General features: G+C 39.6%; 1 protein-coding gene across 7 annotated transcripts in view; it reads left to right on the forward strand.

Annotated features, from left to right (window-relative positions):
* The window catches only part of DGLUCY (D-glutamate cyclase), a 57,156-nt gene that overhangs the window by 24,101 nt on the left and 17,026 nt on the right, over window positions 1–16,029 (forward strand). For all 7 annotated transcript variants that reach the window (XR_011047983.1, XR_011047984.1, XM_068398517.1 and 4 more), the window contains 5 exons: window positions 3,208–3,319; window positions 6,198–6,351; window positions 7,045–7,243; window positions 12,046–12,196; window positions 13,734–13,856. Coding sequence is in view for 5 of the 7 variants with exons in the window: in XM_068398517.1 (XP_068254618.1) it covers window positions 3,217–3,319; window positions 6,198–6,351; window positions 7,045–7,243; window positions 12,046–12,196; window positions 13,734–13,856 (730 nt within the window). In the remaining 2 variants the exon portion in view is untranslated. The remainder of the gene's footprint in view (window positions 1–3,207; window positions 3,320–6,197; window positions 6,352–7,044; window positions 7,244–12,045; window positions 12,197–13,733; window positions 13,857–16,029) is intronic.

A 16,029-nucleotide genomic window follows, 5' to 3' on the forward strand; every position in this document is an offset into this window, starting at 1 on the left:
CAGTGCTATGAAGCTTTACAATATTGATTGTTGGTATTGTAAGTCAGGGAGTCTGATGTGAGCAACATGACTTAGAACAAGGTTTTTTTTCAGACTGGGTGCTTTAAGTATGAGGTTTGTCATTACAGAGCCAGTAAATGACTTGATTTTCAAATGCTGGTTACCCTGAACTATATCTAGTCTACTTTAGAGGTTCATTCCATAAAAGGCAACCCAGACTGGAAAGCCAGATCTTAGGGTCTCTTAGTGAGGGGACACCACATAGGATGCCCTCAGGCACAACAGTCATCTCATAAGCTCTGTCAGCATCTTCTCTTAAGGGCTTTTTAACACTCATCCTGCACCCTGTCTTACCTGTGTCATGATCGAACATACCCCCATGAGATACCTTGATACTTTCTGTTATCTGAAACTATCTCAGAACAAAATGAAAGGAGTGGAAAAACCTCTGCCAGGGGACAGATCCTGGTAACTGATTAACAGCTGTACCAGACCATTTAGTTAGAGTGCTGCTTGAGGGTCCCATGAAGCCAGTCTGTACACTTCATTAGGCATCCTGATGGGACAAAGTGGAGAAGATGCCTTCAGACCTGAATTATCTTGGTGCTTATCCCCTGTTATTCCAAAGAGGCTGTGGTCATGATGGCTCCAATGATTTTCCAGGAGGTACTAGGGATGGTTGGGGAATCTAAACCTGATGATGCCCCCAGCATAGGGAAATAACATGCTGCATAGAAACTAGTCATTCCTGAGGAAGTCAAATAGCAAAAGCTAGGTTTTACTATGAGCATCTAACAGTTTCTATCATCTGTCCAAATTTAGCAACTAATAAAGAAAAACAGCAGCGGAATTTGTTACTGGTATTGTATAGCAAATGCAGTGGTCTAAAGTTATAACTCAGAATGTTAATCCTATTCGATTTTCCCTATAGTTTTACAAAATCACCACAGAAACTTTAGTGATAGCAAATGGTCATAGATGAGTTTTATCTCTCATCTGAAAGAGATGAATCAGTCTGCTTTTATACAAAGTTAATGTTTAAATGATTCACTTCCTAACCAGTCATCAACAATATATGTCACTTTGCAGCTGGGGGCTAGGTTCACAAATAGCAACTACAAGCCCAGGTGTTTCTGTGAGGTACTTACAGCCAACACTTCGGCATTACTGATATTCACAGTCCCGTAGGCTTGTTAGCCACTTGCTGTCATATGAACCTAAAACTTTTAGGGCACTAAACGTTTGCTTATAAAACCCCATAGGTAACTTACATTTCTGCTACTAGGCATGCTCTTTATGAGGGGAGAATCAGGCTGCCCAACGTCAGACCAGGGCATTTGTGATACAATACCAAGCTGAAGAGAGCTTTTGTCCCAAACTAGTTTCCTGAACTTCAGACCTCTTTCAAATCCAAGTAAGCCAGTAATTCTTAAAGCCATCAATCCTATAGATGATTTAGGTGGTTTCAAAGATGCTCAGAGATAAAGCAAAACAATCTGAAAGAATCTAATGAACACACCTGGAACTTTTATTAGTATTTAATCATCTGTATTTAATTTGATACCTCTTAAATTAATAATTCCAGACTGATGTTAGAAATTCTCTTTGTAGTAATGAAATGTCTCTTAAATTGACACTCATAGGCCTGGATTAGAACTCAGCTACATTTCTAAATTCAATTTCTTGTTATCTTTAAAGTGTATATTTGGAATTGTTCATGATTTTGTAATGAAGACTATTTTTTATGCAGCATACGGATTGATAGTGTAAAAGCAGAAAAGATGAGAAGAGTTAGAAAGTAGTAAGTTAGAGTTCAGAAAAAAAAATCCAGACTGATTTCTTTTGCTGACAATGTTATATAAAGATTTCAGAATTAAGAACAGATGCAAAGCTTACTCTAAATTTCAGTGCACCCAACTTAACCTCTCAGAATTCTGCAAGCTTTGGGAAACATTTGGGACAGACAACCTACCATGAGAATGTAATTTCAGTCAAAACATATTACTACTCTTACTTCAAGTTAATTAAGGAATAAGTTGCTCAGAGGTATAAATTTTCACAGTAAATTGTATTGCTTATATTCCACTCCAATGTGAGAGTGAAACTTTGTACTATCATAGTTACAGAACAAAAACTGTGGACCTTTAACAGAAAAGTTAACTTTTGCTAGAAGGTTGTGACATCTCATTGTACATTAATTTACTGGCATCTTTTAAAAAAAGCAGCACAGCTTCTATCATATTTATTACTTCGTATGAATGACATCAAGAATGGCTTCTTCTGAATTAAAGAAAAACTTGGAGGTTGGTAATTTGACTACTTGGAGGATAGTTCAGTTTCTGTACTTAAAAGTGACCAAGGTTAAAATCATAAGCAGCCAAATTATTATTTTACCCCCAGCTATCTTTTGCTTTTTCCTAATAGTGATATAATAAACCCTTTTTAGTTATTAGGCAATGTATGTTGAGGGAAAAACTTTGTCTGAACTTTGATTAAATTGCAGGAAAAAATATATCTTAAATCTCCAAAAGATGTGAAGAGAGTCACATATCGATTGTAATTAGAGTACTTATCTCTGTTTCTAATCCAGATTGTATGACAAGTGACTTAAACATCTATATGTCTGCTTTCCCAGTGGAAGAATAGCCACAAGAGTATTCACTTCTATGTAATTAATATTTGAAAAGTATAATATGTGTGGAATGTATTAAAATTACATTTTCTGAATATAATTCTCTCTTTACCGCAAGGTTGCAGTGCTAATTATCTAAAAGCATTTTGAAGAGAGAAGTAATATTACAGATTATAGCTTGGTAGATTAATCCATTTGTGCTTTTGCAATTTTAAATTTACAATGAATTTTGGAAAAGTGAATACTCTAGGAAATGGGTATTTATCAGGGAGGAAAGAACTCTGTTTCTTACATTACAGGCCAGAGAAACTTTGCATTTTATCCTGAATGTTAAAGTGCATGTTTCTGGCTAATTTAGTGAAAGATTCGGTTTACATTTAGTCATAAAATGTCTGTGAAATAACCCTTTGACTTTGATTTGCCTTTTGGGTTATAACTTAGAATTTCCCAGTGATAATAACTTTGGTGGAGCATGAGGAGGAAACTTAAGCTACGTTCTCCAGCAAGTCAGAATTTAAAATGTCAAAAAAAATAAATGTGCTTTGTGTTTAAATTTATAATTACCCTCTGTTAAGGCTGAAGAGATGATTTTGACAGGAGGCTTGAAATCTCTCCTTCCCCATGTGCTAAGAAGAATAATTCGATGCAACAGACTCAGTATTAGTAATACTTCTGGAATGGCGGAGGGTAAGTAAGCCTAACAGCTCTAAGTGCAAAAGTGACTCCATTTTAGATTCATAGCTATGTGTTTTCTTTTTTTGTGTGTGAAGGAATGTAGGAATATCAAAAGCACTGAAGTAAACCAGAAGAAAATATTAAGTTGACTTATGTTCTGAAGTCACTTGGGTGTTTTTGAAATGGCATTGTAAGCACCTGACACCGTGTTCTTAAATCATAAAGCCACGTCAGAGAAAATATATCATCCTACCTGTGTAAAGTACATGGACTTTGTTTGCAAAGTTTGAAGTGCTTCCCTCAGCTCCCGCTTATGTCATTGAGAAATTACGGATGCAGAAAATATTTGAAAAATCTTTAGCCAAATCTGGCTTTTCTTGCATACGTTATTACCACATTTGTAGGATGACATACTGTGTTCCTCACAGAGAAGAATTAGAGACGTGTAGTTACAGAAGTGGTTTTCAGCTTCATTTGTTGGAGAAGGTGGAAATTACTGACTCAGCAAGGCTGGGAATTATAAGGGGGAGGGAAAAATTAGCTTTATACTCAGGTAACTGAATGCATTCTGGAAAATTTATTTCTATCTTGCCTCTCATAGCTGGACTTTTACCGAAGCAGAGAAGTCTGTGTCATTGTTCTGATCAACTTCAAAATGTAACTTAACTAAAAATACTGTGGCAAGTAGCTGATCCACAAAGCTGTGTGTAGTAGCACTACTATAACAGAAGAATGTTAAGGGTCATTTTATAGAATCATAATAAGTCTTGAAATTATAGTTTTCTTTTCCATCAGTACATAAATTGAAAAATACAAATGGAAAGCATGTTATAATGTTAATAATCTGCAGTTTGCCCCAGCTGTATTTTGTGTGTGTTGCTGCAGTAGTTTTAAATGTGTTAGTTTTAACATTTGAAAAAAGTATTGTTTACACACAAAACAAGTTCAGACTTCTACCCATGAGCATACAGCTACATTATGCAAAGACTAAAATAATAGGGTAATTGGAATTTCTCAGAATCCTTAAAATTGTCTGATGTTGTTGGGTGATATACTATTAAAATAATTCTTTCTTGTTGCCCTCATTGTTATTCAGCAAAGAAATTAAAAACTCTTTCTAAACTTCTCTGAATTGGAACATGAGTGTGTAGAATTAATGCGCAGGCTGATCAGCATGTCCAGCTTCACTAATACTGCTCGTGAATGTATTAATAATGATGGATACATAATGCAAGTATATATGTAAGCTGGTACAGGAAGGGAAAAATATCTTTTCATCTATAAAGAAAATAAGGATATTTATCAGGAGGAGCAATAAAGTTGTCAAAGAGTTATAACAAAGCTTCCTGAGTTTACAGAATACTGCAAAGTTACCTACAGATTCAGTCTGTTAGCTGTGACTAGTATTCTGAATTCAGTGTTGTCCGAGTTGAATGCACTGACTAAAACCATAATTTTAAGAATTTGTGAATATCACCAGCAAAGTAGAAACTGCCTGTGGATTTCACATGGACAGCAGGGAATGAAGTTGAGGGGTAACTAAATGTAGTATTTTATTCGGTGGTAAATTTAGTATGTTTATTTAACAAAAATGTATTTCTGTATTTAGCAAGAAATGGTTTCTGTATTTAGTAACTTTTGCTAGTAATAAAATGAATTTTTGTGCTGAGTACTCCCAAGAGAGCAGTTTGTGGGCACATTCAGTGTGCAGATGCATGCTTACCTCAGCCTTTGCTTTGCATTTTTCCATCAGGAATAGAATTGTATCTTTTGGTTTCTTCGTTAGCTTTGGTCAAGAGTAAGATTTGGCTGATTTTTCTACAGCCTTTTAAGGCAGATCATCGATTTCAACAAAATGATTGCCTCTTGGATGACAGAACACTGCAGTATTTAAGAAAGGGAGAGCTTCTATGCAGCCTCTTACTCCCCTATCTGATATCAGACATGGTAATAATTTTTCAAGACAGTATCAATACAGGAGTTAGGGACTATTGATTGGCCGTTTTAGACACCACAGACGAGCTGTACTCCAAATTTCCTCTCTATATTTGAACAGCTGGTATTTCCATGCAGGAAAATTAAAATTACATTGGTATTAACTACTGCTGTTTAGAAAAGAAATTTTTGCTAAATAAATGAATGTGAGCTTTCTTTATCGATACTCATTGCAAAAATATTTATGTCGTTACAAGGTATCGCATGGTAGTAGTCAACAACTTTTTAAATCAATGTTGATTCCCAGTGAAGAAAGTGTAGCAGTTCTGTTCATTTTAGTTTTTTAAATTAGAAATAGTAGAAATGACTGAGATTCAGTGTGACAGGCAAGAGTGTGTTCCTGAGCTGTAATTATGTCTGTTAAATTGCAGCCCACATTAAAATTCCATAGCCAACAAACTCTAAAGAATGGGCTACATAACATCAAGATACCAGGAGTTTACTGTTGGGCTGGCCATGATTTATAGCTTGGTATTAAATGAAAAAAAGTGGTGAAAGTGTGGTATGCAATAGCCTTTCTTTGGCTCTGTGCTAACATCTGCAAAGTAAAGCATTTGCCCATAGAATACTAATTTCCCAGGTTAGGGAATAAATTATGTTTATATATAAATTCATAGAAGTATTTATTAAAGTAACCCTGCTGTCTTCATATTCTAATACTACCCATGTCTGCCAACTATTTTATCTGTGAACGACTTCACATACAGAGTACACCTAGTTATGATTTTAAAGACATTTCAAAAAGTTGTTTAATTTCATTACAGATTTCTGAATCAAAAATTTCCTTGAGGCAATTTTTTATAGACCATCTAAATAAAACTATACAGAAAAGTTACTGTTTCACAAACAAAAAGCTGAATTAATAACCAGTCGTTCCTACTTTCCACAATTTCAGGCTATAAACAGGCCAACGTCGTGATTTTGCACAAGTCCCTGGCTGATGACTTTGAGAAGTTTTGCCATGCAAATGCTGGACCCCTGCCTCTGCTGCACAGAAGTAAACCAGGTGATTGGAAATGTCCTTCTCTGAGCAGCGATTCTGATATCAGGTAACTACAGACCAACTCTGCTTCTCAAAGTTCTGCAGTGAATGCTGGTGGTGATTAGGAGGGTTTCAGGGAACAGCCTGCTCACGCTGTTGTACATTTTGAACAAATTTCTTTTCTTGGAGTTACACCTTTGAATGAAAACTATGCAGGAGGATAACAGCCTGATCATCATGTTCTTGAGAAACATGTTATGGTAATTGTCAGTATTACAAATATTTCTCTAATGCAAAAGTGAAATTTTGTGTAACTTCTAAATACTTTGCAGTCTGAGCCAGCAGAGTTAAAAATAGGGTTTTACCTTTGTTTCATTTAGTAGTGACACAGACATGGTGACCACATGATATTAGTAGGGTCTCTGAAATTTGAAAGATGTTCTCCTGTAGTAAACACTAAAAGCAAGACTTAAAAGAGCTCCCTAATTTTTGAATCCCTGAGACAAGGTATGCATAAGGGACGTTTACCTATAAAACATAAAAAATACCAAATTCTAACATGTTCTGTTTATTGGCTTGTTTTTGTGCAGAATGTGTTTCGGGGTTTTTGCATGTGTTTGTTTCATTGTTACTGAGAAAGAAAAGAAATGGATAAAGTAGTCTGTATCTTGTGGTTTGATACTGGATTAATGTCAATTCAATCAATTCACCTTGTTTTCAAAAAATATGATAAAGCTGTGGTGACTTCTTATTTCACTAGAACTGACTGCCTACAGTACAGAATGTATGAGCATGGAGCTTGTACTGGATCACTGAAAAGCCTAAAGGAGTATTCTGAACAACTAAAGGACATGGTGACTTTTTATTTAGGCTGCAGCTTCTCTTTCGAAAAAGCAGTCCAAAATGCTGGCATTCCCGTAAGAAACGTTGAGCAAAAGTGTAATGTAAGCATGTATAAGGTCAGTATATGCACACACACACAGGCTTTGTTGTAACTTTACCTTTTTGTCCACATTCACGTTATGTCCATATACCTATTGCTCAAAATCAGAACTTTTTTTCCTACCTACATAGTAACTTTAGGCATGTGCTAGTGCTGAGTGTGTAAAAGTACAGGGTAAAATATGCTCAGCCTCAGTTCAGTGCTTTTCTCAACTTCGTGCAAGGCCAATCTGATTTTTTATTTGTTTATGGTGACAAAAGTTTTTCCTTGTTCGCCATGGCAGCCATTTCATTTGGATTCTGTTCTGATTTGCCTTCTCTGTTTCAACCAATGACCCATGCACTATTCTGATCATTCCTTTATACATGTCCTGCTCTTCATACCAGTCCCAGCTTGCAGTAGGAATGTTCCTTTTATAAGCCATGACAGTAGCAGTTTCTTCTGCACGTGACAGCCACATTTTGTTTTTTTGCTGTGACAGCAGAGCCTCTAAACCGCCTATTTGCTCTGAACACAGACATGTGGGACATTAGACGTTCCAAAAAACTTGAGGTATCTACCATAGCACTGAAAATTATAACTGTGCTCAGAAAGTTTATAGTGCAGATTTTAATGTCGGTAGAAGTCCTAGAATAATTCTGGCTCCAGTAGGTAGACCCTTCCGTATTGAGAACACTTAAGTACACATCTGCATGTCTTTTTCATACAGTTTGTATGCTGTTCTACTAGATAAAGGTTATTGTTGTTTTCAGCGTTACCGTTTCACAATCTTTTTGCTATACTCCTGGCCAAAATGAAGGCGCAAGTGTATCTCGTACATGAGTCCTTCTACCAAGCTTAAAGAAAAAAAATACAACTATGTGTCTGCTGATAACATTTCAGAATTAGGAAAATTTCACAGAATCACAGAATCAACCAGGTTGGAAGAGACCTCAGGGATCATCGAGTCCAACCATTGCCCTGACACCACCATGTCAACTAGACCATGGCACTAAGTGCCATGTCCAGTCTTTTCCTAAACACATCCAGAGATGGTGACTCCACCACCTCCCTGGGCAGCCCATTCCAATGTCTAATAACCCTTTCTGAAAAGAAATTCTTCCTACTGTCCAACCTGAACCTCCCCTGGCGAAGCTTGAGGCTATGTCCTCTTGTCCTATCGCTAGTTGCCCGGGAGAAGAGGCCGACTCCCACTTCACTACAACCTCCCTTCAGGTAGTTGTAGACTGCAATAAGGTCACCCCTGAGCCTCCTCTTCTCCAGGCTAAACAACCCCAGCTCCCTCAGCCATTCCTCATAGGTCAGACCCTCCAGAGCCTTCACCAGCTTGGTCACCCTCCTCTGGACTCGCTCCAACACCTCAACATCTTTCTTGAAGTGCGGGGCCCAGAACTGGACACAGTATTCAAGGTGCGGCCTCACTAGTGCCAAGTACAGAGGGACGATCACTTCCCTAGACCGGCTGGCTACATTATTCCTAATAGAGGCCAGGATGCCATTGGCCTTCTTGGCCACCTGGGCACACTGCTGGCTCATGTTTAGCCGGCTGTCGATCAGCACCCCCAGGTCTCTTTCCCCCGGGCCGCTCTCTAACCACTCTTCCCCCAGCCTGTAGCGCTGCATGGGGTTGTTGTGGCCAAAGTGTAAGACCCGGCACTTGTTCTTGTTGAACCTCATGCCATTGTCTCGGCCCATCTATCTAACCTGTCCAGATCCATCTGTAGGGCCTTTCTACCCTCCGATCGACACTCCCACCCAGCTTGGTGTCATCTGCAAATTTACTGAGGGTGCACTCAATCCCTACGTCTAGATCGTCTATAAAGATATTGAACAGCACCGGCCCCAGAACTGAGCCCTGGGGAACACCGCTAGTGACCGGCCGCCAGTTGGACTTTGCCCCATTCACCACCACTCTCTGGGCTCGGCCATCCAGCCAGTTTTTAACCCATTGATGAGTCCACCCATCCAAGCCCCGGGCAGCCAGTTTGTCTAGGAGGATGCTGTGGGAGACAGTGTCGAATGCCTTACTGAAGTCTAGATAGACTACAACCACAGCCCTGCCCTCATCTACTAAGCGGGTCACTTGGTCATAGAAGGAGATCAGGTTGGTCAAGCAGGACCTGCCTTTCATGAATCCATGTTGGCTGGCCCCGATGCCCTGATTGTCCTGCATGTGCCGTGTAATGGCACTCAGGATGATCTGTTCCATCACCTTGCCTGGCACCGAGGTCAGGCTGACAGGCCTATAGTTCCCCGGATCATCCTTCCGGCCCTTCTTGTAGATGGGCGTTACATTTGCTAATTTGCAGTCAGCTGGAACTTCTCCAGTTAACCAGGACTGCCAGTAGATAATAGAGAGTGGTTTGGCAAGTTCATCTGCCAGTTCCTTCATTACTCTGGGGTGAATCCCATCCGGGCCCATAGCCTTGTGGGTGTCCAACTGGCACAGCAGGTCACTAACTGTCTCCTCCTGGGTTACGGGAGGTTCACACAGCCCCCCGTCCCTAACTTCAGGCTCTGGGGGCCGAGTCTCCTGAGGACAACCAGTCTTGACATTAAAGACCGAGGCAAAGAAGGCATTGAGCACCTCTGCCTTTTCCTCATCCCCTGACACTACACTACCCTCCTCATTCAGCAAGTGGTGGAGGCTCTCCTTGACCCTCCTTTTGCTGTTGATGTATTTGTAAAAGCTTTTCTTGTTATTTTTGACTGTAGCAGCTAAATCAAGCTCTAATTGAGCTTTGGCCCTTCTAATCTTCTCCCTACACGACCTGGCCACGTCCCTATAGACGTCCCAAGTTACCTGACCCTTCTTCCAGAGCAAGTAGGCTCTCTTTTTTTCCTTAAGTTCTAGCCTAAGTTCTCTGTCTAACCAGGCCGGTCTTTTTCCCCAACGGCTTGTCTTCCTATACACCGGGACAGCCTGCTCCTGAATATTTAGCAATTCCCTTTTGAAGCATGTCCAGCCTTCCTGGACTCCTTTGCCCTTCAGGACCGACTCCCAAGGGACTTGGTCCACCAGCCTCTTAAACAGGCTAAAGTCTGCCCGCTGGAAATCTAAGGCAGAAGTTCTGCTCTTGCCCCTCCTTACTTCCCCCACTATCGAAAACTCTTAACATTTCGTGGTCGCTATTCCCAAGACGGCCACCGACCCTCACATCTCCCACTAGTCCATCTCTGTTCACAAACAACAGGTCAAGCAGGACCCCTTCTCTAGTGGGCTCATTTACCACTTGCATGAGGAAGTTGTCCTCCACACATCCGAGGAATCTCCTAGATTGCTTCCTCTCTGCCGTGTTGTATTTCCAGCAGACATCCGGCAAGTTGAAGTCGCCCACGAGTACAAGGGCCGGCGACCGGGCGGCTTCCGACAGCCGCTTGTAAAACGCCTCGTCCGCCTACTCATCCTGGTTGGGTGGTCTATAACAGACTCCCACCGTAATGTCCGCCCTGCCGACCTTCCCCCTGATCTTCACCCATAAACATTCAACCTTGTCATCCTCACCATCTTCCTCAATTTCGACACAGTCCAAGCACTCCCTAACGTACAGCGCTACCCCACCGCCTCTCCTGCTTCACCTGTCCCTCTTAAAGAGCTTATAGCCATCCATAGCAGCACTCCAGTCATGAGAGTCATCCCACCACATTTCTGTGATGGCAACCACATCATAACCTTCCTGCTGTACAGTGGCTTCTAGCTCTTCCTGTTTGTTGCCCATACTGCGTGCATTGGTGTAAACGCACTTCAGCTGGGCTAGTGGCCTTGCCCCCGACGCAGGCCTGTCACCCCTAGGTTCATTTGTGGCTGCCCCGGTCTTATCCCCCTCCCCCATCGAACCTAGTTTAAAGACCTCTTAACCAGCCCTGCCAACTTTTGGGCCATAACCCTTTTCCCCTTCTGATTCAGCTGTTCCCCATCCGGCATAAGCAGGCCCGGTGCCATGAAAGCCGCCCCGTGGTCAACGAACCCAAAATCCCACCTACGGCACCAGTCTCTTAGCCCATATTAATCTGTTGTACTTTCATAGTCTTTTCCCTATTTCATCACTTATTGCACATCAAGACTGTGAAGAACTGTACAGTGTGTTTCTTCAGTGACAGTATAATGATTTTTTTAATAAAGATTGTTAGTGAACATTTTCTATACTGTTCTAGCTGTCTACGTATCTTGTGTTCAAATGCAACTTAGATATCAGACATTTTGTTCTAAAAAGCCGGACTGCTTTATTTCTGAATAGAAAAGGTGCTTCAGCATCCCAGTCAGTGAGGATGATGAATTCCATAGAACCTTTCCAGAGGCACAAAAGATTTTGTACGTGTGGAACTGGCATGCTGCTTCTGTAGCAGTAGGTACTGCCAACAGCAGGAGTTCCTGACCCTTGCATGTTACAGAGCACCGTAGCTCCCCTGAATTCAAATACAGAGGATAGATTCAGACTAAGTAGATATGTCGCCGTGTGATACTTTTTATTAGCTTTTTCCCTTTCTGTATAGGGAGCACACCACTGTTTTCTGACAATATTCAAAATATACTGAGCTCACTGCACTGTACTGCATGTACCAAAGCAAGAAATGCATAATGTTGAAAATTTTAGTGATCTATATGAAGAAGCTCAAGGAGGGAATGTTTCATTGCTGGATCTTACAAAAAATATTATGGGATGCTAAGAATTTTTTTTTTAAAGGATTTAAAATGAATGTTAGTATGTAGCCTTTCTAAACTCAATGCAGCACAAAGTTTTAGACTTATTTCTTCAAATACTTTAGAAGTATCAATCAATATTCCTGCTAACGCCTTGGATTCTTTTAAACTGCCAGACAGCTGTGCCTTGCTACAGCATTTCTACTTTTCACTGCAACCTAGTAGTCACAATGAGACCTATTCCTGCAAGCAAGTTGGAAGCAGCTGTGCTAGCAACATCGGCATTAAAAGAAGCCCATGGAGCACCAGTTCACATGGGTGACCCTGGTCAGTGCTTTTCATGTTTCACTCTGCATGCACTCTACTGTGTATAAAAATGAACAGGGGAACCATGGGAAGTGGTAGGACTGAAATATCTGCACCAGTAAATTTATTATGTTTTAATCCTAACAGTCACAAACCTGAATTGAAAAAAAAAAAAAAAAAGAAAGATAAAAGTAGGTTTTGAATGAGCTGAATACAGAGATTTCTTGGATAAAAGATAGCTGTCTGATGTTTATGAATTAAGTTATATGGCAGGGGTGGGTTTGGTAAAAAAGTGTAATCACATTTTTCTAAATGTATGCCATTTCATTTATATGTGGATACTTTCTTGCTGTCAGAGATGCCAGTGACAGGGTAGCAATGACTGACCGCATAGGGAGAAGAATGTGTAGATGCATTTTGTGTCTTAGCGGATGAGTGTGAAAGTAAATACTGCATTATTTTTAAAAATACTGAAATAGGATACATTGAGCACAACACTTAAAAGACAGAATAAATATAAATATGACAAGAATTTTTTTTTAAAAAATCCATCTCAAACACGTATAGGCCTATTTGCAAGGGAAAACTGAAAAAAAAATTATCAAACAGGAGGCTGTTTGGAAAAAAAACAAACCAAACCAAACACCTCTAAGATGAAGATAGATTACAACCAAAGAAAAATTCCTCTCTGCTGACAGAAATTTGTCAATCAGTAGACTCATGGACTGCATACACAGAAGGATCACATTGCACATGGAAGGAGATGTCATTGGTAGCAGTCCACCCAGTAATATATTTGGTCTGAGTGCTAAAATCTGAGGAACTAGTAATAAGTCATTACTTTGAGTAGAGCAACAAGATGATTGGGCAAGTGAAGGTCTCCACTATTTATTTATTTTTAACAGAAAAGAGTAAATGATTATATATACGGATTATGTAAATTAATTTCAGAAAAGACAGTGGTACATTAAAGCATCCGAAGAATTTAAAACCAAGGGAGGAGAGCAAGTGCTTAGAATGACCCAGAATATTACAAGTAGTTGTTAGAATAAAGCAATAGACAGTTTAGTGAAAGCTGGGTAAGAGTGAAATGTAGTTATCTAACCCACAGAGATAAAAGAGCGGTTGCTCATTTCTCTAGCTAAAGAACGTAGGAAGCTAAAGCAGCAGAAAACGTGTTCTAGGAAGAACTCATTTTGCATTGCAGTCATTTATTCTTGTTTGCCAGTGTTATGAATATAATTCTTCTGTTGATAGAGAAGATTTATAGTATCTTGGAAACTCAGCATACATGTCTAGCTTGTGTTTTGTTGCAGAAATAAAGTGAATACATTTTTACTGATGTCATCAAGTACAAAAAGGGAAAACAAGTCAGCTCAGGTTCTGGGGACATGTGCTCAAAGGCAAACTAAAAATGCCACTTCAGTGGGACTTGCTACTGTTGCAATTCTAGCTTAGTGTCACTGAATGATGTTTGGGGTCAGCCCCCCCCCGCCAGGCTTTGCAGTAATACTGCTTAATTGCAGTCTCTCATGATTTCATTTTTGCTCAATTCCAGGTCTGCTGGGAATAAAAGATCTTTCCAAACCAGATTATGGAGATCCAGTTCACCTTCACCCTGGTGATATTCCAGTGTTTTGGGCCTGTGGAGTAACAGGAGTAGAAGCAGTCATCAACTGCAGTACGTACTGTATTTGGAGACTCTTTCAAAATTATCTTTCAATCTCTTTTTCTCTCCCTTTTCTTTTTTTTTTTTTTTTTTTCCCTTAAATGTGGACTGAATGAGTTGGCTGATTAGCAGGCTTGGTTTTAGGGTGAGCTAAAAAACACCCCAACCAAACAAAAAAACCTTTGGCAGGACTATTTTCCATGGTGAAATACAGGTCTACCTTCAAGGAAGTTCTTACTGAAATTCCATCACTTTTGTTTGAGTATTTTAACAGCAGAAATCTAAAGCTCTGGCAGCATCAAAACATCTTTTTTAAGCACTACTGAAGACTAGAAGTTTAAAGGCATTCTTTTTTAAGCTTCTTCATTTTAAAATATTATTTTGTATTACACTGCAGTAAAACAATAATAAAGGGAAAAGGAAAAAAAAAGGCAGCCAGAAATCTTTCAAAAATGTTGTCAAGCGCTAGCAAATTGATTGACCTGTAAAATAATTTTAAGCTTTTAGGTTTTTCTAAAATGAAGTAAATGTGACACACTTTACATAAATGAAGCTTTGTCCTCCATGCAGAGCTGTCCTGCACTTTATCCAGTCATTTGTAACAGGCATGAGCACAAAGGGCAAGAAAATGCAACTAAACCATAGTGACAGTATTGTATACTGCTCTAAATCACTAGTGTGTAATGAAATCTCGTATTTTAGTTCTTACTGAAAAAGAAGCTTAATAATCATAGGCAGTATAACTGGGAGAGCCTTGGGAGGTCATCTGCTTCGTCCTCTCTCCTTGCAGGATGTGCTACATGCTCGTGGTTCCTTACAGATGTTTATCTAAACTGCTCTCAGCACCTGCTTAAATATGTTCAGCACTAGAGTAGAAGCTTCTTTTTCTTTCTTACATAAAACCCCTTTTCTCCAGTCCCAAATCCAAACTGAAAATCCCACTCCTTCCTGTGTTCTCCAGCAGTTTTATTCTTCCTCATGCATCCATGTTGCAGGGAAAGGAGAGAAAAAAATTGCCAACCTCTCTACAATCTGTTGCCCGAAGCAGCTGTCTATCCTGCCTTTGCCTGGAACTGGCTTTTACTTTTGTTTTTTTCTCCATTTTCTGTGTTAAAACCAGTTGTCATTAATGCATTCCAGGAATTTTTTGGCAGTTTGTATCTTTCTGTGCTCCTTTCTCATCTAGGTAGTTAAAATTCTGCCATACCACCAGAACCCATGGTGGTATGAACCTGCTAGCTTCTCACAAAAAATACTGTCTACTCACGTGGTTTGTTGAGGTACATTAAACCTCAACAACCATGTTCCCCAGCTGCTTTTAAATTAACTAGCCACAGACTCCCAACAGATCTAGCACAGATCAAGCATATATGTACTTGTTAGAGAAATATCTCCTTCCTTTTCACCATCCTAACAAAGTAAGATTTTGCTTGTACCAGTTGTGATTTATCCAACAACATACCAATTTTGCCAAGTCAAGTATAATCTAGATCAAGACTTCTGGAATTAGTATAAAGACAGCAAATATTTTCAGTTCAGGGCACTACTGTGTTGTCAGGTCCAAATAAGCTTATTGTTCACCAGGGTTTTAGATGCTACTCAGCTTCCCTTTGCTAAGGCTTACTGGTTACCTTTTGTTGTTATTCCTTGCCAGTTTATAGATCTCCTAGCTAGGTCGGCAAGACACTGTGCAGAGATGCTATTCCCCATTTTCTTAATCTGACAAAGGACTGCTCCTAGCCAGCAGGCAGTAGTTGACATAGTTTTGTCATATTACTATTACAAGGATATTCAAAGGTACAAGGGAGACACAATAGCTTCCAGCAGCACTCTAGAACCTAGAAAATTAATTTATTCTTACAGAAACAATATCACCAACTCACTGTGCAAACTTAAGCATGAAGTTGTTCTTAATGTTTAGTTTCTTCATGCATGTCAAACCTAGTTTTCAGATTTGCCAGTTCCTGACAGACTTACTTGGAGGGTACCAGTGTTCAGTTCCTAAATTGCCTCAAGTTTATACCAAAGAGGATATTGTAGAAAAACCTGATCTCAACTACCCACGTGAGCTTTTTAAAAGTGAAAACATTTTCAGATGTATATGCATACATTTCTTTCTCAAAGTGTATTAATTGCTGCAGTGTAACTTAAAATATCACCTGTTTTTATCATATGTCATCAGGCA

Source organism: Nyctibius grandis, chromosome 4 (genome assembly GCF_013368605.1).
Source record: "Nyctibius grandis isolate bNycGra1 chromosome 4, bNycGra1.pri, whole genome shotgun sequence".
Lineage (NCBI taxonomy): Eukaryota > Metazoa > Chordata > Aves > Nyctibiiformes > Nyctibiidae > Nyctibius > Nyctibius grandis.